The sequence below is a fragment of the Erythrolamprus reginae genome, chromosome Z (genome assembly GCF_031021105.1).
Source record: "Erythrolamprus reginae isolate rEryReg1 chromosome Z, rEryReg1.hap1, whole genome shotgun sequence".
Classification (NCBI taxonomy): Eukaryota; Metazoa; Chordata; class Lepidosauria; order Squamata; family Dipsadidae; genus Erythrolamprus; species Erythrolamprus reginae.
In genome coordinates, this window is record NC_091963.1 from 2338420 (window position 1) to 2362461 (window position 24042).

The 24042-nt window shown below is 42.8% G+C and overlaps 1 protein-coding gene across 3 annotated transcripts in view; it reads right to left on the bottom strand.

The window, feature by feature from the left end:
• NBEAL2 (neurobeachin like 2) overlaps positions 1–24042 on the bottom strand; it is a 188703-nt gene that overhangs the window by 96050 nt on the left and 68611 nt on the right. For all 3 annotated transcript variants that reach the window (XR_011556963.1, XM_070729608.1, XM_070729606.1), the window contains exons 3-5: positions 20372–20536; positions 5820–5901; positions 4173–4297 (exon numbers count right to left, since the gene is read on the bottom strand). Coding sequence is in view for 2 of the 3 variants with exons in the window: in XM_070729608.1 (XP_070585709.1) it covers positions 4173–4297; positions 5820–5901; positions 20372–20536 (372 nt within the window). In the remaining variant the exon portion in view is untranslated. The remainder of the gene's footprint in view (positions 1–4172; positions 4298–5819; positions 5902–20371; positions 20537–24042) is intronic.

The window sequence follows — 24042 nt, forward strand, 5'->3', positions numbered from 1 at the left end:
AAAGAAAAAGAAGAGGGAGGTAGAAGAGAGAGAGAGAGAAAGAGAAAGAAAAAAGAAAAGGGAGGAAGAGAGGGAGGAAAGAAAGAAAGAAGGGAGGGAGGGAGAAGAAAGTGAGAAAAAAAGAAAAGAAAGAAAGAAGGTGGGAAGAAGGGGAAAATGAATGGAAGGGAGGGAGGGAGAGAGGGAGGGAGGAAAGAAAGAAAAAAGAAGAGGGGTAGAAAAGAGAGAAAGAAAGAAAGAAGAAAAGGGAGGAAGAGAGGGAGGAAAGAAAGAAAGAAAGAAAGAAGAAGAGGACAGAGAAGAAAGAGTGAGAAAGAAAGAATTAAAGAAAGAAAGAAAGAAAGAAAGAAGAAAGAAGAAAGGAAGGAAGGAAGGAAAGTGGGAAGAAGGAAAAAGGGAGGGAGGGAGGAAGGAGGGAAGGGAGGAAATCCAGTATGGATGGATATGTGGGGTTTTAAGGTTTTTATTCTCTTTCCAGCATCCCAATTGTAATTCTTGACAATTTGAAGTTGTGTGGACTTCAGCTCCCAGAATTCCCCAGGGAGGGGTTGAAGCCCACCCATCTTTAAATTGACGAGATTGAAAAACATCCATTTAGAGGAGATCCTATAACTATCCAGGAAAATCTGGTAAATAATCTGGAGGTCCCTGACCACTGTAAATTGAAATAAACCTACCGAATAACTATTACATAAGGAAGGAGGGGAAGGGGAGGGAAATTTGGGAAGGAAAGACATTATGAAGGAATACTGTAACCCCAGTGAATTTTGCCAGGGAAAAAAAAAGCACCTTCCCATACATGCATCCCATACATAAATTGCCTTAAAGCGTGCTTTCCAAATGTGCTGGATTTAGATCCCATCATCCCCAGCTGCAGACTAGCTAGGGAATCGAAGCCCAACATATGTGGCAAGGACCAGAGAGAGAGAGAGAGAGAGGAATGGCAGGGGGATTCCAGCCGCGGGACAGGAGGTCCTTGACATATGACTGCCATAAGGATTGGAACATAGGTCGCTAAGTGAGGCGGCTGTTATGTGAGTGACCTTTTTTGCCCTGAGGGTTAAATAAATCGTTGCAGCTGTTAAATGAATTCTCTAGTCAGTAAAGGTTTGGAATTTGTTTTACTACCACAATATAGCCGTGGCTTATTCTGTGGGTGTGGCTTGCTGGCCATGTGACCGGGTGGGAGTGGCTTGATGTTCATGTGACCAGAGAGTGGCTTAAAGATCATGTGACTGGCTTAAAGGTGGCCAACTTGACATCACTGACATCAAGGGTTAGAGTTACGGTTCCTGGCCTCTCCTCGCCTCAAAGAAATACAATTTCGCTCTCTATTTACTATTACTGAACATTCAAAATACTGTATACTATTTAATTCCATGTATATATGCCATAGGTGTACATACATATTACACACAGGAACACAAAAGTATACATTATCTACTATATAAACTGTATGTACACACACACCCGCACAGCTCTTCTAAAATTATACACATTCAACCTCATTTACTGCGATAGGAAAAACATACCCAGAGCCCAGAAGGGGGGAAAAAAATAAATATTTTCCTACCATTTCTGCGTTCCTGACCTTACCCGCAGGAACCCATCACTGCCTCTAGTCATTAATCAAAGGGTCAAATCGATACGACTGGTCAGAAATTCTGATCTGAATTTCAATTTTTTCAGGTAGGTTGTAATTTTAAAGGGTTGTTAAGTGAACAGCCGTAAGTCAAGGATGACTTGCACAAAACTTTAGAGTTGTGTCTGTCCAATGAAGATGGGTGGACTTCAACTTCCAGAATTCCCCAGCCAGCGGTAGGAATCTGGTTTTGAATTGGCTTGCTTAAGAGGCAAATACAGGTAATCCTCTACAATTCAATTAGTGACCATTTTGAAGTTACAACGGCACTGAAAAAGCTTTTGCAGCAATCCCAGCGGTAACGTGATCAAAATTTGGGCACTTGGCAACTGACTCATATTTATGAGGGGTGCAAAGTCCCGGCGGTCACTTTTGTCATTTTTTGACAATGGGGAAGCCAGAAACATTTAACAACCATGACTAATTTAACAAATTAAGAGAAAACATGTTACTAATTTACGGATTACTAACAATTGCAGTGATTCACTTAACAACGTGGACAAGAAAAGTTGTAAAATGGAGCCAAACTCAGTTAACAACTGTCTCGTTAGCAATGGAGACTTTTGGGCTCAATTTTGGTCAAATGTCGAGAACTACTTGTATCGCCAAACCTTGCACAAAAGAAACCCACAAAAGATTGTGAATCGTGCAAATTATTGGCTTTTGTTTATCCCGGGCAGCCTTTGGAAACCTCAACAGGAAGTGGAAGCAACAGGTTCTTTTATATGTTTAAAGAATTTACGTATATGAGTGGAATAGGATCAGCCTTCGATGGCCTGGTGGCTTCACCAATGACCGTCCATGTCAAAAGGTGGAAGAGAATCATGGAAAATTTTATTTTTATTTAGTTGTTGTTATCGTTCAGTTGCTATGTTGTGCCCAATGTTTTGGGATCTTAGAGGACCCGCTTTTTAAAAATAAATTAATTGATTGATTGATTGATTTGATTTGATTTCTATGCTGCCCCTCTCTGAAGACTTGGGGTAGCTTACAACATATAAAAACAGTAAGTTATAATAAAAATAAATCCAATTAAATTAAACATTGCATAACTATTTAAAATTCCTGATATTAAAAATCAATTCCAGTCATTCATACAGCAATCATACAATCATTTGTCAGCCAGGGGCTGAGATCTAATCTGCCCAAGCCTGGCGGCATAGGTGAGTCTTGAAACTCTTGCAGAAAGCGAGGAGGCTGGGGGCAGTGCGAATCTCCAGAGGGAGCTGATTCCAGAGGGCTGGGGCCCCCACAGAGAAGGCTCTTCCACTAGGCCCTGCCAAGCGACATTGTCTAGCTGACGGGACCTGGAGAAGGCCGACTCTGTGGGACCAAAACGGTCGCAGGGATTCATGTGGCAGGAGGCGGTCCGCTGGTAATTTGGTCCGATTTTATTATTGAAATGATGATAGTGCATATTATGAGCAGGGGTGGTGCAATGGGTAGAGTGCTGTACTGCAGGCCACTGAAGCTGACTGTAGATCTGTAGGTCAACGGTTCAAATCTCATCACTGGCTCAAGGTTGACTCAGCCTTCCATCATTCCCAGGTGGGTAAAATGGGGAGCCGGATTGTGAGGGCAATAGGCTGGCTCTGTTAAAAAGTGTTGTTGCTAATGTGTTGTAAACTGCCCTGAGTCTAAGGAGAAGGGTGGCATAAAAAATGAATAAATGAAGGAAGGAAGGAAGGAAGAGAAAGAGAGAGAGAGGAAGGAAGGAAGGAAGGAAGGAAGGAAGGAAGGAAGGAAGGAAGGAAGGACTAGCATTTCAAATCTCCCCATTGGTTCAAGGTTGACTCAGCCTTCCGTCCTTCCGAGGTGGGTCAAATGAAGACCCGGATTGTGGGGGCAATAACCTTGCTCTGTTAAAAAGTGCTATTGCTAACATGTTGTAAGCCACCCTGAGTCTAAGGAGAAGGGCGGCATTAAAATAGAATGAATGAATGAACAAATAAACAAACACATGAATGAATGAATGAATGAATGAATGAATGAATGAATGAATGAATGAATAAATAAATAAAATGATCTTGAATATTATTGAATGGTTATTGCAGCCGATTAGGTTGAAATGGTGGTGACACTGCCACATTTCAACACACACGTACACACACACACACACACACACACACACACAAGACCAGGGGTCTCGGATCTTGGGTGCATTCTGTAATTTGAGGCCTGTTGGGTACAACATTGTTGCCCTAAGTGCAGTAGTGGTTTGCACCCTGTAGGGGTGGGATCGGCGATCTGTTAGCGGAAATCGGAGATTTTTGGCAAAATCTCGCTTCTGCTTGTGCAGAAGCCGAATCTTGCATGAGGATGTGCCCGCCCACCTGCCAGACTCGCACACACCCATGCCAATCTCCGGGAGCGTTGCGGTAGTGGCGAAAGGTAGGGACACCTGCCTGCCTACGCAGCACCGTGTTGCCCCACTGAAGGTTACAAACAGACAAACAGACCACGCATGGGTTTTAGTATTAGGTAGGTCGTCTCCTCCCACTAGTTGCGAACCTTCCCAGGGGCCACTCACCCGCTCAGCTGCCTCCGCCATGTCTGGTACGGATCGAAGAGACACTCGCAAAGGTGCAGGGCGTAGAGGGCGACGCTCTCGAGCTGGCGTTGGTGGGGCCAGGTGTCCGTGTGGAAGCTGTTGAGCTGTCGGGGAGTTAACCACCAATTAACCACCTTCAACAAGGAAGGAAGAAAAGGGAGGGAGGGAGGGAGGGAAGGAGGAAGAGAAAAGAAAGAAAGAGAGTGAGAGGGAAGGAAGGAGGAAGAGAAAAGAAAGAGTGAGAGGGAAGGAAGGAAAAGAGGCAGGTAGAAGAAAGAGAGAGACAGAAAGAAAGAAGAAAAGGGAGGAGAGAAGGAGGGAGGGAAGGAAGGAGGAAGAGAAAAGAAAGAGAGTGAGAGAGAAGGAAGGGAGGGAGGGAGGAAGGAAGGAAGGAAAGATGGATGGATGGAAGGATGGAAGGGAGAGAGGGAGGGAGGGAGGGACAGTCTTACTTTAAACAGGGAGGTCAAAAGGCAGAAAAATGCAAGATGGACCACAAGGATAACAAGGAGGGTGTGATTGGCCAGTTCTCTAAACTGGGCAAAAAGTTAACCTTCGGTCCACCCAAACCGGCATGGAATATCGTCTCAGGATCCAAGCCATAAAATGAACACCAACTTTTAAAAAATTATTCGTTCAATTTCTAGGCCGCCTTTCTCCTGAGTCTCAGGGCGGCTGACAACATATTCATACATAACAAAGGAAGAAATCAAAATTGAATAAAACAACACTATAAAAAATCCCCTTAATTTAAAACATCTCACGGGCAGCCCACCTCGTACAACTCTGTCATATCTCAAACAGTCAGATAATAATACGGTATGGCACAAAGCCACCAGGCCCCAGGCCTGCCGGCATAGATGTGTTTTTAAGCTCTTCCGGAAGGCTGGGAGGGTGGGAATAGTACGGATTTCCGGGGGGGGGGGGGTTTGATTCCAGAGAGCAGGGGCAACCTCAGAGAAGGCCCTTCCCCTGGGGCCCGCCAGCCGGTTGATGGGATAAGTTAGGCAAGAGATGGTCCTGTAGGTAATCAGGTCCTAAGCCAGTGATGGCAAACCTATGGCATGGGTGCCAGAGATGGCACTTAGAGCCATATCTGCTGGCATGCGAGCCGTTGCCCTAGCTCAGATCCAAAGTGCATTTGTGGGCCTACCAGCTGATTTCCGGCTCACACCGAGGCTTTGGGAGGGCGATTTTGGCTTCCAGAGACCCTGGGGGGATGGGGGAGGGCATTTTTTATCATCCTCTGGCTCCAGGGAAGCCTTTGGAGCCTGAGGAGGTCGAAACACGAGCCTACTGGGCCCACCAGAAGTTGGGAAACAGGCTGTTTTCGGCCTCCAGAGGGCCTCCAAGGGCCGGGGGAAGCTGTTTTCGCCCTCCCCAGGCATTGAATTATGGGTGTGGGCACTCGTGCATGTGCGATAGTGCCCCTACACTCTGTTTCGGCACCTGAGGAAAAAAAGGTTCAACATCATTGTCCAAAGCCATGTAGGGCTTTAAAGGTCAACACCAACACTTTGAATCGTATTCAGAGACTAGTTGGCAACCAATGCAACTTGTGTCTCTTGTACATAATTGACCCCTCCCTGCTAACCCAGGTTTGGAGGCTAGGAAGATCCTGGTTACCTTTTTCGAGCAGGTGGACAGCAGAACGATCAGCTCATGGACAAACAGGGGTGGACGGTCAGCTTGCACGTTTTCGAGATTCCTGCAAGGAAACCAGAAGTGGCCTTGAGAAACGGAAGGCTCTTTAGGCAAAACAACCTGCACTGTTAGGATAAAACGTAATTTTTAATCATTGGTAATAAATAATAATTAGTGTTGCAGCATAGCAAATTATGTTAGAATAGGATTGTATTAAAAATCTGGACCTCTAGCATAAAAAAAATACTCTGCTTGACCCTGACTCTATAAAACCAGGACAGGAGGACACTAATCTGCCTAATCTGCATTCCTGGGAATAAAACATCACACAATAAACAAAGTTTTCACCACTATAGGATCAAAGGGGGGAATTTATATTGCCTAAGGCAGAGGTCCCCAACCTTTTTTGCACCAGGGACCGGCTTTAAGCTAGACCAGTTTTCCATGGCCCGGTGGGGGGGGGCTTTGGTCATATGGGGGTGGGGTTATGGAGGGGTGGAGCTTAGTGACGCAGCCCTCCACACTTCTCCACAGGGCGGGGAGAATCAGGAGGCTCCTTTGGCGGCTGGGGGCTGCCTGGCTTTGTGATTTTGGCTGGGGGGGGGGAGTTAGGAAGGTCCTACTTCTCCCCCCCCCAGCCAAAAATTCAAAGCCTATCTGCTGGATACGGGCGATGAGTGGGACAGAGCGGAAGGAAAGCCTCTTGCAGCAGCTGCCACAGCCACCGGCTTCGGCACCGCTCGTCCCGCTCATTATCCGTATCCAGCAGATAGGCTTTGAGTTTTTGGCTGGGGGGGGGGAGAAGTAGGACCTTCCTAACTCCCCCCAGCCAAAATCACAAAGCCAGGCAGCCCCCAGCCGCCAAAGGAGCCTCCTGATTCTCCCCTTTGAATCCCGCCGGCCAAGAGCACTTGGGCAGCAGCTTCTGCCAGACACGGGGAATGAGCGGGACGAGCGGTGCCGAAGCCGGTGGCTGTGGCAGCTGCTGCACGAGGCTTCCGCGCCGCTCGTCCCACTCATCGCCCGTATCCAGCAGATAGGCTTTGAGTTTTTGGCTGGGGTGGGGGGAGAAGTAGGACCTTCCTAAGTCCCCCCCCAGCCAAAAACTCAAAGCCTATCTGCTGGATACGGGCGATGAGTGGGACAGAGCGGCACGGAAGCCTCTTGCAGCAGCTGCCACAGCCACCGGCTTCGGCACCGCTCGTCCCGCTCATCGCCCGTATCCAGCAGATAGGCTTTGAGTTTTTGGCTGGGGGGGGAGAAGTAGGACCTTCCTAACTCCCCCCCAGCCAAAATCACAAAGCCAGGCAGCCCCCAGCCGCCAAAGGAGCCTCCTGATTCTCCCCGCCCTGCCCGTCGCCCCACCCTGTCCTGCATAATGTCCTCTGCCGGGAGGGCAGCGGCGCCGCGGACCGGCTGGAAAACCCCAACGGCCCGGTCCCGGTCCGCGGACCGGCGGTTGGGGACCTCTGGCCTAAGGCATACAACAGCAGGACAGGGTGGTTAAGGAAGATTAGCCAGATAAGGAAAAAGCCTTCAGAGAAATTAGGTGTGACAACATCTGCTCTTGGAAAGAGTTTTGTAGGAAATTGTTTATTGATATCTATGGGAAAGGAAGAACTCAAAAGATACGTTTGAAGTTGTGTATCATTTGACATGTATATGTAATTATCCCCCATTTCCTTATGTTCCTAAATAAAAAGGGGTACATGGCTCTACACCATGTCACTTCACCCAGAGAGAGACAATGTGTCCACGCTTTCTTTCTAGGATTCGTGTTCGTGAGTGACCCCACAGGGCTGGGTTGCACTTAGCCCCTTTTGAAGAAATTGCTTTCATTAGGGACTCAGCAGCACCCACAAATTAGTATGCTTTAAGAGGGGAGGACTTACATTCCCATAATCCCCCAGCCAGGAGGCTTTAAGAGGAAAGGATTTCCAAAATCCCCCATCTGGTATGCTTTAACAGGGGAGGACACAGAATCCTTTCAACCAGCATAGTTTAAGAGGGGAGAACTACAACTCCCATAATTCCTCAGTCAGTCATGTTTTAAGAAGGGAGGACTTCAACTCCCAGAATCCCTCAACCAGCTTGTTATAAAGGCCTACATGGCATTGGACCATCTTCTGCCACATGAATCCCAGCGGCCGATAAGGTCCCACAGACTTGGCCTTCTCCGGGTCCTGTCGACTAAACAATGTCGTCTGGCGGGCCCCAGGGGAAGAGCCTTCTCTGTGGCGGCCCCGGCCCTCTGGAATCAACTCCCCCCAGAGATCAGAACTGCCCCCACCCTCCTTGTCTTTCATAAATTGCTTAAGACCCACCTATATCGCCAGGCATGGGGGAATTGAGACATCTCCCCCAGGCTTATATAGTTTTATGTATGGTATGATTGTGTTGTATGGTTTTTAAAATGATGGGTTTTTAGATGCTTTCTTTTAAATATTAGATTTGTTACATTGTCATATTGTTATTATTATTGTTGTGAGCCGCCCCGAGTCTGCGGAGAGGGGCAGCGTACAAATCTAATAAATTATTATTTAATTATTTATTAAATAATAATTTATTATTATTATTTATTATTATTTATTATTATTATTATTAATAATAATTGTTGTTGTTATTATTATTATTGTTGTTGTTGTTGTTATTATTATTATTATTATTATTATTATTATTATTATTTAAGAGGGGAGGACTAAAACTCCCAGAATCCCCTAGTACAGGGCTAGGCAAAGTTGGCTCTTCTATGACACGTGGACTTCAACTCCCAGAATTCCTGAGCTAGCATGATTGGCTTAGGAATTCTGGGAGTTGAAGTCCACAAATCATAGAAGAGCCAACTTTGCCTACCCCTGCCCTAGTCAGTCATGCTTTAAGATGGGCGGACTTCTACTCCCAGAATCCCTCAGCCGGCTAGCTTTAAGAGGCCTGTGCTTCTGGTTTCTCCCCTCCCCTCCTCTCATTTCATTTCTGATCCCTCCTCATCCTCCATCTTGGTCGCTTATGCTAAAGTTATCCGGGTGCTTATCTGCAGTTTACCAACCGACCGCAGCACCCACAGGAAGGCGGGTAGCGCTGGGGGCTGTCTGTCCCCCCTTCCTGTCAGGTTAAAAATAGAACAGAGCTTGGCACATGCCTTCAGATCATCATCTGGACCATCATCCCCATGGCCAGCTCTGTTTGAGGATAATGGGAGCAGTAGTCCTGTACAACTGGGCCAGTGCAGCTCTCTGCTTTGTGTCAGAGTTAGGGAAGGGATAAATAATTTATTTGTATTGACATATTATACCCATATATTATCTTTATATACCATCTTACTCTGAAAATAAGACCCTGCCTTATATATTTTTGGATCCCTGAAATAAGCGCTTGTGTTCAGCTGCCTTTTTCCATGACGAACCCCAAAACACCAGCTTGAAGATGACGAGTGTGATCTCGTCAAAATATCGCAAAGGCACTCTTGATCTTAAAATAAAACTTTTTTTTATTAAAACTTTTTTACCTTAGAGTAAAACTTTTCTTTCTTTTTAGACTTTTTAATGTTAAATTGTTATTTTAGATTTTAATTATTAGATTTGTTAGCATGTACTGTATTGTTTTTATCACTGCTGTGAGCCGCCCCGAGTCTGCAGAGAGGGGGGGCATACAAATCTAATAAATAAATAATAAATAATAATAATAATAATAATAATAATAATAATAATAATCTTACACAGGAAAAGACCCAAACACACCAACACACACACACACACACACACACACACACACACACACACACACACACACATGTTTTCGTAGATTTTCACAGGTACAGATATGAAGATCTTGGCATATTCGCCAGAAATCTCTGAAACTTACACGGGAAGAAACCCGCATATGACAAGACCTTCACACACACACACACACACACACACACACACACCCCTCACATGTTTTTGCTGAATTTTAAGATTAAGGGAAACTAGGATAGCAGTCTTCCTTAATTTTATAGGATATTTATATATGTGACATATTTTTGCTGATAATGAAAAGGAAGAGAGACTAGTATAGACCGTGTATATCTATCTATACTAGTGTAGATTATATATATAATATACAGTACTGTATATATTTTCAACAAAAATATAACTACAGTATATTTGAGTCTTCGGAGGGGGGCGGCATACAAATTGAATTAATAATAATAATAATAATAATAATAATAATAATAACAACAACAACAATAATAATAATAATATATATATATATTATTTAGCAGTAAAATACCTTGCCAGGGAACAAAGCAATATTTAATCTGTTGGTTAAATTCATAATGTAAACTAAGCAAACTTTCAAGGAAATTGCGTCTTTGAAAATTGGCACTGATAAGCGGTGCTTTGCTGATCTCTCTTTTGCCTTAGGGTTGGTTTTTTTTTTTTTTAATTGTGTAGCTTTCAAAATGAAAACAAACCAGGATGTGTATTTTTAATCTGCCACCTTTAGAAAAGAAAACTTTTAGAGTGGTAAAACCAGCTTGGTATTTTTAAGGTGCAGTTTTTAAAGTGGCAAATAAATCCACTTCCTACTTTTGAGGTGAAGTTATTAAGAGAGGAAACCAAGCTGGCTTCATGTTTTTTTAAGGTACAACTTTTAGAGTGAGAACCAAACTAGCTTCCTGTTTTTAAGGTGCAACAATTAGACTGGAAAACAAACCAGATTCTTTTTTTTCAGAGAATAGAATAACAGAGTTGAAAGGGACTTTGGAGAACATCTAGCCCACCCCACTGCTCAGGCAGGAAATCTTTAAGGTGGAACTTTTACTGTAAAAACCAAAACAGTTTCCCATTTTTAAGGTTTCACCTTAAAACCAGCTCCCTATATTTAAAATGCAACATTTACACTGAAAACCAAACCAGCAAAGGCACAACTTTTAAGATGTTAATCGAACCAACTTCCTGTTTTTAAGATTCAGCCTACCTTAGAATAAAACTCAAACTGGGTTCCTGAAGTTTAAAGGGCATTTAAAAAAAAAAGTCCAGCCACTTTTTTTTGCTGCAGTTCAAAAAAAAAGTAGTAGAAAAGAAAGAGTCCCCCAGAAAAAGCAACAATCAATCAAATATATCTGTTCTGAAATGGATAAACTGATGATGGAATTAAGGGGCCAAAAAGATTCTGAGTATTATGAGGTATAGGAACAGTGGCACGGATGGATCCAGTTAAGAAATAGAAACATAGAAACATAGAAGACTGACGGCAGAAAAAGACCTCGTGGTCCATCTATTCTGCCCTTATACTATTTCCTGTATTTTATCTTACAATGGATATATGTTTATCCCAGGCATGTTTACATTCAGTTACTGTGGATTTATCTACCACGTCTGCTGGAAGTTTGTTCCAAGGATCTACTACTCTTTCAGTAAAATAATATTTTCTCATGTTGCTTTTGATCTTTCCCCCAACTAACTTCAGATTGTGTCCCCTTGTTCTTGCGTTCACTTTCCTATTAAAAACTCTTCCCTCCTGAACCTTATTTAACCCTTTGACATATTTAAATGTTTCGATCCTGTCCCCCCTTTTAAATAGAAATAAGAAAATCACAAATGATACATAAAAGCTAATAAAACGCAGGATGTAAATATGTAAATATTAAGGGTTTGAATAAGGATTTTGTGATTGTATGTATTAATGGAATATCTAATGCAGCAATGCAGAAATATTGTATGTTTATATTACAGGGGGGGTGTTGTTTTTTAAAAAAATCTGTTTGAAAACCAATAAGATTTATTAAAAAGAAAAAAAGAAAGAGGTTTCATTGGCCGACGTTTTTAGAGCTACTCCAACTGAGGGCCCAATGTCTAACTTTTCCTGCTTATGTTCTCATGCCAAGTTAAGTTTGTGTTGCTGATTTTTTGAAAGAGCTCAGAAACATGTGCAGAACATGGCATCGGACCAGAATATCTCCGGGACTGCTTTCTGCTGCACGAATCCCAGCGCCCAGTTAGGTCCCACAGAGTTGGCCTTCTCCGGGTCCCGTTGACGAAACAATGTCATTTGGCGGGACCCAGGGGAAGAGTCTTCTCTGTGGCGGCCCCGACCCTCTGGAACCAGCTCCCCCCGGAGATCAGAATTGCCCCCACCCTCCTCGCCTTTTGTAAGCTCCTTAAAACCCACCTCTGTCATCAGGCATCGGGGAATTGAGATATTCCTTCCCCCTAGGCCTATATAATTTATCCATGTTATGTTTGTGTGTATGTTCGGTTTTTAATAAGGGTCTTTTAATTATTTTAAATATTAGATTTGTTATATGTTGTTTCATTATTGTTGTTAGCCGCCCCGAGTCTACGGAGAGGGGCGGCATACAAATCTAATAAATAAATAAAATAAAACAAATAAAATCCTTCATTTACAACCACTCATTTAGTGCCCAAAGTTACAATGCCACTGAAAAAAGTGACTTTATGACCCTGTTACAATCATTGCCGCATCTCTGTGGTCACGTGATCAAAGTTCAAAGACTTGGCAACTGGCATGCACTTATGACAGTTGCAGCATCCGGGACGATGTGATCCACTTTCGCAATCTTTACACAAGCAGTCAATGTCGCGTTCATTTAATGACAACACGATTCACTTACTAACTTCAGTGATTCTGTGATGGAATATATACAAACCAATTTTCAGTGTTACAAACTGTTCAGTTTTCAGTTTGTTCGATTTATAATTCAGAGTGTCCAGTACAGAGGACGGCCACAATTGAGGGCAAAATTTACATCATTAAATGAGACATTCGTTAAGTGAGTTTTGCCCTATTTCACGGCCTTTTCTTGCCATGGTTGTTAAGTGAATCACTGCAGTTGATAAGTTAGTAACCCGTTAAGTCATTAAGTGAATCTGAGTTCCCCACTGACTTTGCTTGTGAGATGGTCGCAAAAGGAGACGTGGGACACAGCAACGGTTGTAAGTATGAACCCTTGTCAAGCATCTGAATTTTGATCCCATGATCATTGTAACGCTACAAAGGTTGTAACTGTGAAAAATCAACATAGGTAATTTTTTTTCTCCCCGGTAATGTTATAAAATTTGAATGGTCACTAAATGAGCCGTTGTAAGTCGAGGGTCACATGTGTTTCGGTTTCTGCTTCCTCTCCAATTTCTGCAAAAGTGCCAACCTCATGCCAGGCTCCGCACAAAAAGACAACCAAATTCTACATTATGATTGTTATTATAATTGGAATAATTCCAAAAGAACTGGAATCCTATTTGAAAACCGACCTCGGCCTTGGACAAATGCCCATTGGTCAATTGCAAAAGGCAGCTTGACTTGGACGAGCTGCTGTCCTGTGACAATACAGGTAATGATGATGATGGTAAGACAAAAAGATGAAGATAAAGAGGAAGACGGAGAAGAAGATGAAGATGATGAAGATGAAGGAGGAGGAAGAAGAAGATGATGAAGAAGATGATGATGAAGAAGAAGATGATGATGATGAAGAAGAAGATGATGAAGAAGAAGATGAAGAAGATGGAGATGAAGGAGAAGAAGAAGAAGATAATGAAGAAGAAGGAGGAGGAGGAGGAAAAGAAGAAGAAGAAGAAGAAGAAGAAGAAGAAGAAGAAGAAGAAGAAGAAGAAGAAGAAGAAGAAGAAGAAAAGCAACAATAACAACCACAACTACCACAACAACAGGGTCGGAAGGGACCTTGGAGGTTTTCTAGTCCAACCCCCTGCTTAGGCAGGAAACCCTACACTACTTCAGACAGATGGTTATCCTACATCTGCTTAAAAATTTCCAGTGTTGGAGCATTCACAACTTCTGGAGGCAAGCTGTTCCACTGGTTAATTGTTCTCACTATCAGGAAATTTCTCCTTAGTTTAGTTTCCACCCATTGCTTCTTGCCCTGCCCTTGTTCTACTCTTCAACTTAGGACTTACAATGGAACCCAGAATTGGTGTCGCTAAGTGGGGAATTTGTGAGGTTTGTCCAATTTTTACGATTTTTTTGCCACAGTTGCTAAGTGAATCATTTAACTGTTGTTAAATCAGTCACATGGTCATTAAGCAAATCAGGCTCCCCGACTGACTTGTTAGAACGTCACAAAAGGGGACGACGTGACCTTTGGACATGGGAACCATCATAAATAGGAGCCAATTGCCAATTCTGACCATGTGACCATGGTGGGGCTCTTGCAAAGGCCATAAAGCAAGAAAAATGGTCATAAGTCCTCTTTGCCAGTACAGTGGTACCTCTACCTACAAACGCCTCTACTTACGAACTTTTCTAGATAAGAACCGGGTGTTCAAGATTTTTTTTGCCTCTTCTCAAGAACCATTTTCCACTTACAAACCGGAGCCTCCCAAACTGTAACCGGAAAAGGTGTGGAGAAGCCTCCGTGGGGTCCCTCTAGGAATCTCCTCGGAGGAAACACAGTCGGAAAAGGTGGGGAGAAGCCTCCGTGGGGCCTCTCTAGGAATCTCCTCAGAGGAAACAGGGCCAGAAAAGGGGGGGAGAAGCCTCCGTGGGGCCTCTGTAGGAATCTCCTCGGAGGAAACACGCCCAGAAAAGGTGGGGAGAAGCCTCAGTGAGGCCTCTGTAGGAATCTCCTCGGAGGAAACACGGCCGGAAAAGGTGGGGAGAAGCCTCCGTGGGGCCTCTCTAGGAATCTCCTCAGAAGAAACAGGGCCGGAAAAGGCGGGGAGAAGCCTCTGTGTGGCCTCTCTAGGAATCTCCTGAGAGGAAACAAGGCCAGAAAAACCTTTGTGGGGCCTCTCTAGGAATCTCCTGGGAGGAAACAGGGCCTCCACCCTCCCTGTGGTTTCCCCAATCGCACACACTGTTTGCTTTTACATTGATTCCTATGGGAAAAATTGCTTCTTCTTACAAACTTTTCTACTTAAGAACCTGGTCACGGAACGAAATAAGTTCGTAAGTAGAGGTACCGTTGTAGTGCTGTAACTCTGAACAGTCACTAAATGAACGGTTGCAAGTCAAGGACTCCCTGTCAGGCTAAGAAAAGAGTGGTTTTATGTTGCGTTTCGTTTAGTGAAACAGCCACTAAACAAACTGTTGTAAGTCAAGGACAAACTGTGGCAATAAAACCATAATAATAAACATAATATTAAATATATATATCTCTGTTAAAAATTGCAAGCTTCCCTTGCAAGCAAGGAACTGGGAAGCTTGCAAAGACCCAAAGGTCTAGGGACCAGCCCTCTTCTCCCCCTTAACTTTAGCCACTTCTCCCGCCCCTCAAAATAACCAGCGTTAAGCAAATGGCAAAACCAGTCCAGCGTTCCATCTCCAAGAGGCCATTCAGTTGTTGATGGAAGTGCACACTCAGTGAAGTCGCTTAATTGCCATTTTTCACCACCATCCCTCGGGAAAAAAAGTGTGTTTGGTTAAGTATTATCCAACTTGGCCATCTGGTTACACACCTGGGACATTGTGTGAACACTCACTGGCCAGCCGTAGTGGTTTTTTTCAGCGGCCCAAAAGTCACACCTCTCGTGGTTGGTCAACCATGCTGACTTTTTTTAGACAGGGAAAAATTGTTCAACACAGCTGTGGTCAAAAACAATATTTCCCCCCCTCACTACCCGCTAAAAGGGGTTTGTAGGAACGAATTGAGCAAGGATGTAAATTGCACATTCCTATTTCCCGTCTCTCTGGGTGGAAATGTGAAATTTCTGATGTTGTCTACACCCTGAAAGTCCAATAGATCTTCTTCCAAGCTTTGTAGCTTCGGGGTTTTATTTTATTTATTTTATTTTTATTTATTTGTTTTGTCAAGTGTGTATTGGTGGTATACAAAGAGATAACAATATTTATGTACATGATACTAGTGAAAGAGAAACATGAGGACAGGGGACGGAAGGCATGCTGGTGCACTTATGCACGCCCCTTACTGACCTCTTAGGAATCGGGAGAGGTCAACAGTGGAGAGTCTAAGGGTAAAGTGTTGGGGGTTGGGGGTTGATACTACAGAGTCCGGTAATGAATTCCATGCTTCAACAACCCGATTACTAAAGTCGTATTTTTTACAGTCAAGTTTGGAGTGGTTAATATTAAGTTTAAATCTGTTGTGTGCTCTTTTGTTGTTGTGGTTGAAGCTGAAGTAGTCTTTGACAGGCAGGACACTGCAGCATATGATCTTGTGGGCGATACTTAGATCATGTTTAAAGCGTCGTATTTCTAAGCTTTCAAGACCCAGGATTGTAAGTCTAGTTTCGTAGGGTGTTCTGTTTAGGGTAGAGGAGTGAAAGGCTCTTCTGGTGAAGTATCTTTGGACATTTTTGATGGTGTTAGTGTCAGAAATGTGGTATGGGTTCCAAACAGATGAGCTATATTCTAGGATGGGTCTGGCAAATGTTTTGTAAGCTCTGGTAAGTAGTGTGAGATTACACTGCTCCAACATGCATGTGTGTGTGTTGACCAGCTGATTTTTGTCTCACACAGAGGCTCTGGGAGGGCAGTTTTGGCTTCCATAGATCTTCCAGGAGGGTAGGGCGGTTTTTTCCCTCCCCCAGCTCCAGGGAAGCCTTTGAAACCTGGGGAGAGTGAAAAACGAGCCTACTGGGCCCACCAGAATTTGGGAAACAGGCCGTTTCCAGCCTCCAGAGGGCCGTCGGGGGATCGGGGGAAGCTGTTTTTGCCCTTCTCAGGCATTGGATTATGACACACCCACGTTCTTTTGGCACCCGAGGGAAAAAACGTTCACCATCACTGGTCTAGGAACTCGTGCTTGAGCGGGTGATTGGACTAGATGACCTACAAGGTCCTTTCCAACTTTAATTAAAAAATATTTAAAAAGCTTTTCAGCACACACACTGAGGAATTAAGGCCTTGATCCAGGATCCCTGTCCAGACAGGAAGAAGATCCAATTCTTCTTGTACGTTGAGATATCTCCAAGAAAGGACCGAGGGGAGGAGGGTCTTTTAAAGCGCTTAAGGATATAGATGCTCGGAAGGGATGGAGGATGGGTTTCCATGGAAATCAAAATAGCACAAGGGCATCCTGCTCGATCCAAGGTTGAAGGCACCTAAGAAGGCTTCCTTGAGGACCATCTCTCTCTTGACTTGGCTTCTCCTATAGGATTCTCCAGAATAAATTTTTGGGGCCTGGAGAATGCCACATTCTGGAATTGAGGCAAATTTTTATTCTGGGGGCTTTGGAAGCCAACATCTCAAGATAACTCTCCAGGCTAGACCATCATCAGGAGAATCTACAGCAAGGCTCTCCAAGCTTGGCAACTTTAAGACTTGTGTACTTCAACTCCCAGGGTTTCTGGCTGAGGAATTCTAGGAGTTGAAGTCCACAAGTCTTAAAGTTGCCAAGTTCTCTCTAAAGGCAAGGGATTAGCTCACTAACCGAGAGAACCTTGCAGCCTCCAAGCAAGCCAACTCTACTACCTAAGATCATCCCAGAAACATTCCTTGGACAATACATTTATTTCCACCTCCCAGGAGGAAATACGGAAAAAAGTCAAATCAAAAGCAGATAGTCATAAAGATTTGGAGAGGATTTAAAAGCCCCGTTTTTGGTATGAAGCAGAGAAAGAATAAGATTTCATTGAAATTTTGGGAGGGCGGGGGTCAGGAAGAAAAGAAAGGAAAGGGGAAGGAAAGAAAGAAAGCAAGAGGTACAGAGAAAAGAGAAAAAAGGAAAGAGAGAAAGAGAAAGAGAAGGGGGAAGGAGGAGAGTAAAATAGCATTAAATCAAAGATTACATTGAAATAGAAAACAAAGGAAAGATGAAGGAGGAGGGAATAAAAAAGGAAGAAGAGAGAAAGAAAGAAAGAAAGAGAGAGAGAGAGAGAGAAAGAAGAAAGAAAGAGAGAGAGAGAAAGAAGAAAGAAAGAAAGAAAGAAAGAAAGAAAGAAAGAAAGAAGGAAATTAGGAGAAATAGCAATAGAAATAATAGCAATTGAAACAGAAAAGGAAGGAGAGTGAAAGAAAGAAAGACAGAAAGAGAGAGAAGAAAGAACGAGAGAGAGAGAGAGAAAGAAGAAAGAAAGAAAGAAAGAAAGAAGGAAGGAAATTAGGAGAAATAGCAATAGAAATAACAGCAATTGAAACAGAAAAGGAAGGAGAGTGAAAGAAAGAAAGAGAGAGAGAGAGAAAGAAGAAAGAAAGAAAGAGAGAGAGAGAAGAAAGAAAGAAAGAAAGAAGGAAGGAAGGAAGGAAGGATATTAGGAGAAATAGCAATAGAAATAACAGCAATTGAAACAGAAAAGGAAGGAGAGTGAAAGAAAGAAAGAGAGAGAGAGAGAAAGAAGAAAGAAAGAAAGAAAGAGAGAGAGAGAAGAAAGAAAGAAAGAAGGAAGGAAATTAGGAGAAATAGCAATAGAAATAATAGCAATTAAAACAGAAAAGGAAGGAGACTGAAAGAAAAGGAGGAAAGAAGGGAGGAAAGGAGAAAAAAAGAAAAGGAAGGTAAGTATAAAGAAGAGTGAAAAAAAGAAATTGAATTAGAAAAGAAAGAAAGAAAAAGAAAGAAGGAAAGAAAAAGAAAAAAGATAGAAAGAAAGGGGGGAAGATAGGGAAAGGAAGGAAGGAAGGGAACAAAGGGAGAAAGAAAGAGGAAAGAAGAAGAGAAAAAAGAAAAAAAAACAACCAGGAGATATTCACACGTCTTTGTAACCTCCTATTTTCACTGCTTTGGTGACAGCCAGAGAATTGCCCTTTCCATTCCCTTTGAGGAAAGGTTTCACGCCAGGCCCCTCTCTGCCAGACAGAGAAAGTGTGGAGTAACTTAGCAACCGCAATCACAATTATACCACCCACAGCATCCCTGCAGACCCAAACAGCCTCCAGGCCTGCCAGGATCCTACTTGAGACGGAGACTGAAGATTTTAAGAAGAGACCCGACAAACAGTTGTCAGGAATGGGTCTCCTGCTTGAGAAAGGCAAATCTCCTGTTTTGAGGGGGAGGAGGAAGAGGAGGGTTTCCTGCTTGAGCAGGGGGTGGACTAGAGCAGGGGCTTCCACCCTTGGCTACTTTAAGGCTTCAATTTCCAGAATTCCCCAGCTAGCATAAGTGAGGACTAGGGAATTCTGGGAGTTGAAGTCCACAAGTCTTAAAGTGGCCAAGGGTGGAAACCCCCTGTCTTGGATAACCCTTCTGGCCTCTTCCAACTCTATCATTCATGGCTGGCTGAGGAATTCTGGGAATTGAAGTCCACAAGTCTTAAAGTGGCCAAGGGTGGAGACTCCTGTCTTAGAAGACCCTTCTGGCCTCTTCCAACTCTATCATTCATGGCTGGCTGAGGAATTCTGGGAATTGAAGTCCACAAGTCTTAAAGTGGCCAAGGGTGGAGACCCATGTCTTAGATGATACTTCTGGCCTCTTCCAATTCTATAATTCATAGCTGGCAGAGGAATTCTGGGAACTGAAGTCCACAAGTCTTAAAGTGGCCAACATTGGAGACTCCTGTCTTAGATGACCCTTCTGGCCTCTTCCAACTCTATCACTCATGGCCGGCTGAGGAATTCTGGGAGTTGAAGTCCACAAGTCTTAAAGTGGCCAAGGTTAATGACCCCTGTCTTGGATGACCCTTCTTGCCTCTTATTATTATTATTTATTATTTAGATTTGTATGCCGCCCCTCTCCGCAGACTCTTCCAACTCTATCACTCATGCCAGGCTGAGGAATTCTGGGAGTTGAAGTCCACAAGTCTTCAAGGGCCCAAAGGCGGAGACCCTTGGATTACAGGACATCCAAGGCCCCTTCCAACTCTTATTCTGTTACTCTGAGGAGCCACTTTGCAATCCAAGCATCAGGCCTATCTCGTACCATCTCAGAGCTGGGTTCAAATCCCGACAAGCTCTATAAAGATCAGTCTTTTCATCCATGCAATGTGAAAGGGCTACTTGGAGTAAAATTTGGATGCTTGGCCCCTGTTCGTATTTATGTCCGGGGATCATGTGATCCACTTTTGAAACCTTCTGTCCAGCAAAATCCACGTGGAGCCCAGATTCACTGAACAGCTAGGTGGTTAACTTAACCCCTGCAGGAATTCACTTAAAAATGAAAAAAATAGCAAAAATTGTATTAAAATGGAAGTCAAATTCGCTTAAAATCCATCTTGCTTAGAAAACAGAAATTTTGTGCTCCGTTGAGGTTAATAAGTCGAGGACTATCTATGCATCTCGTCTCTAAGTGGAAAAAATGGCAAAACCAGAAATTCCCGGAATGAACCAATCATGGTTTATCAAAATACGTGGAGAAGGACCCCCAATATCAAATTTACATTATATTTCATACAAAAAAATTCTATATTTTATTCGATCCTATCCAACCCAAGCCACATTGCAGAAAAATTTAAGAGTTTTAACATGACGTAATAAATATTTTGTTTTTCTCGACCGATTTGTAAAAACTTCCATCCACTACCACCCCCAAACAAACCAAAAACAAAACTCAACCTACACACATTTAATTGCAGGTGCTAAAAGAAACATGGGCTCCATTTTCGTTTTGCAAAAAAGGTGGAAATTATTCAGAGTTTTGAAGAAAAAAGAAGAAGAAAAAACACAGTTTGCTTTAAAAAGTTTACCTGCAAATAATGATGAAGAACTTGGTGAGCAGGAGAGCTTGCTTCAAGCCAGTTTCGGCTACTTCGTCGCGTGAAATCTGGGACACTGAAGAGGTCAGTTGTTGGGTTAACACTTGCAGGACGTCCAGAGGTAAAAGTGGAATTTCAGATACGGAGTCTTCAGGTCTAAAGAACGAAGAGATAATAGGCATCGTAGATTTGCAGCCAGACATATAGATAGTCCTCAACTTACAACAGTTCATTTAGAAACATAGAAACATAGAAGACTGACGGCAGAAAAAGACCTCATGCTCCATCTAGTCTGCCCTTATACTATTTCCTGTATTTTATCCCAGGCATGTTTAAATTCAGTTACTGTGGATTTACCAACCACGTTTGCTGGAAGTTTGTTCCAAAGATCTACTACTCTTTCAGTAAAATAATATTTTCTCATGTTGCTTTTGATCTTTCCCCCAACTAACTTCAGATTGTTTTAGTGACCATTCCAAGTTACAACGGCACTGGAAAAAACAACTTTTTCACGCTTACGGCCATCCAAGTGATCGTAAAATGGAGGAAAACTCCGTTAACAAATTATTCAAAAACCTATCCCATTCAACCCAGAACTCTTCCTTTTAGGTATAATCAGGCACCAAATTGACAAAGAAGACAGATACAGTGGTAGCTCTACCTAAGGACACCTCTATTTAAGAACTTTTCTAGATATGAACTGGGAGTTCAAGATTTTTTGGCCTCTTCTTAAGAACCATTTTCTACTTAAGAAACCGAGCCCAGAAAAATTTCCCAGGAAATTTGAGAGCAGCACAAAGGCCCGGCCAGTTTCCTGCCATTCCCCCTGGGTTTTCTCTCTCTGGCTCAGTATTATAGAAGACAGGGTGGCGCAGCAGGTAGAGTGCTGTACTGCAGGTCACTGAAGCTGACTGTAGATTTGTAGGTCAGTGGTTCAAATCTCACCACCGGCTCAAGGTTGACTCAGCCTTCCATCCTTCCGAGGTTGTAAAATGAGGACCCGGATTGTGGGGGCCAAAGACTGGCTCTGTTAAAAAGTGCTATTGCTAACATGTTGTAAGCCGCCCTGAGTCTAAGGAGAAAGGCGGCATAAAAATCAAATAAATTAAAAAAATTAAAATATGGGAGGCAGCCTTGCGCCGGGTGTATGGGAGGCGCCTGCTCCTCCTCGCCGTCTCAGAGTCCCTCTTTTTTTTCTTTTTTTAAGCCTTAAAGTTTTGGATTTTTATGATTTCCCTCCGCTCACCTTCTTCCTTCGGCAGCGACTGCCCTCCTCCTCTTCTTCCTCCTCCTCCTCCCACCCAAATTCTGAGCTTTTATTTCTTTCCTAATGGGTTTGGACACATTATTTGCTTTTACATTGATTCCTATGGGAAAAATTGCTTCTAGTTACAAACTTTTCTACCTAAGAACCTGGTCACGGAACGAATTAAGTTCTTAAGTAGAGGGGCCACTGTACTTGTTAATAAATATACTAACTGTGGCAAGAATAGCCTTCGCCCAAAACTGGAAACGTGACTATACCCCCACCACTTTAGATTTTATCAACAAGACAATGGAGTCTGCTGAACTGACATAGATGACCCTGGAATTGCAAGATAAAAAAGAATCACAATTTTACAAAGCCTGGGAGAAATGGTTCCCTTGGCTAGACCAAAAAAAGACTCCGAAAACTTGATTGAACTACAAAGAACTTACTATTTAAACTTCCATTCTACAACCTCATCAGAAATAAAGATATAAGGGTAGGGCAGAAATTTATATTTACGATGTTGAAAACATACACAAGTGACTCGTAGATATCAACAAGGGGATCAAACTTCTTCCTATATAAACCAATGACCACAAAAATACCAGTAATTAACAGAAATGTAACAAGTCTATAAAGGCTATGAGACATGATAGTCAACAAAGAGGTTGACTTGTCTCTGTTGTATATATGTACAGTTTCCTTCTCTTTTTCTTCTTTTCTTTCTCTTCTCTTCTTCTCTTTCCTCTTCCCTTCTTTAACTCTTATTTTCTTTTTTCTGTTATTAATGTGCTGTTCTGTTCTCTCCTTTCTATTCAGTTAAGACATTAACTACTTATTATGATAGAGGTTCAATGCAAAAACTATACATTTGTACTTGTTTTTATATTCCTCGTGCTCAAATTTCTCAAATTTTGTGATTTGTACATGTAGACACATATACATATTGTGGTGTTTCTTTTCTTCAATAAAGATTTTTTTTAATAAACCCAAATGTCTCATTTAGTGAAGGAAATTTGGCAAAGCTCAATTATAGTCATAAGTCGAGGATGCCTATAAATACAGGATCTGATCCATTTATATTCGCAAATTAGCAAAGGATGGAAAAGCAGCCCAAAGGGGAAAAATGCCTTTTCTAATAAGCCCTTGACTTATGGCCAGATTCCCTCGACTTGGGAATCTGACTATCACGGTTGTAAAACGAGTATGTGATGCGGCTGACTTGCTTGTACAACCACACAATTCACTTAGCAAATGGGCCAAAAAAAAACCCCTATTGTAAAAAAACAAATGGGCCAAATAAAACTGTCTTGTTTAACAGCGAAAATTTTGGGCTCATCTGTAGGTCGTAAACCGAGGACTCCCTACAAACACAGGGTCCAACTTGACCTAAAAAGTTGATTCAGCAAATTGATTCCTGTCTCGTAAAAGGCAAGGCATCAATTCACACCTTGCAGAAATCTTGTGAAATAACTCACAGTGTGTGTGTTTTTGTGTGTGTGTGTGTGAATGCCACTTTTGTCCTGGAGTGTGTTATTTTCTTCCCTGTGTCACTAACACAATTTCTTTTTGGGAGAGTTTATGTGCAGCATCCAGCTGTAGAAAGGACTAAATAATTCAAGATTTATTCGGGCTTTTGAGCCCCAGTTTCTTTACGAATAAAGGGGAAAATATCACCCCATTTTAGAAGAATGAAGAAAAATTAGGGAGAAAATGAGGCTGGCAGATGTAGAAGAATGCAGAAATTGGGGTTTGGAAGATAAATGCCCTTTTGTATACAGCTTGTCCTTGACTTGCAACAATTTGTTTAGTGATCATCTCAATGTTACAATGGCACAGAAAAAAAGTAAATTCGTATTTATGACGGTCACATTGTCTCGGGGTCACGTGATCCCCTTTTGCGACCTTCCAACGAGCCAGACTCACTTAACAACCATGTTACTAACTTAACAGCTGCAGTGATTCACTTAACAACGGTGGCAATGTAGGAGGAAAATGGCACTAAATAAACGTTTTGTTTCACAATGGACATTTGGCCTCAATTGTGTCGTAAGTCGAGGACTACCCTGTGCATCTGAAAAAACCCGACAGCCAAGTATTTTTTTAAAAGATTGCCTAAGAAAGTGTCAACCTACACACGCTGGCCATATCATGCAATCATTCAAATGGTGCATCGATGAGGACTAGCTGCATGGTTCCTTGGTTTTAACTGCCCTCCAAAACAATAGCCAAACCCACACCCAATGGACTCTGTCCGGTTTAATTTCCAGTCATTGCAGGCAGTCCTCAATTTTACAACCGCTTGTTTAGTGACCATTATAATGGCACTGGGGAAAAATGAGTTATGACCATTTTTCACAGTTATGACCATTGCAGCATCTTTATGGTCACGTGCCTGTTAAGTGATTCACAT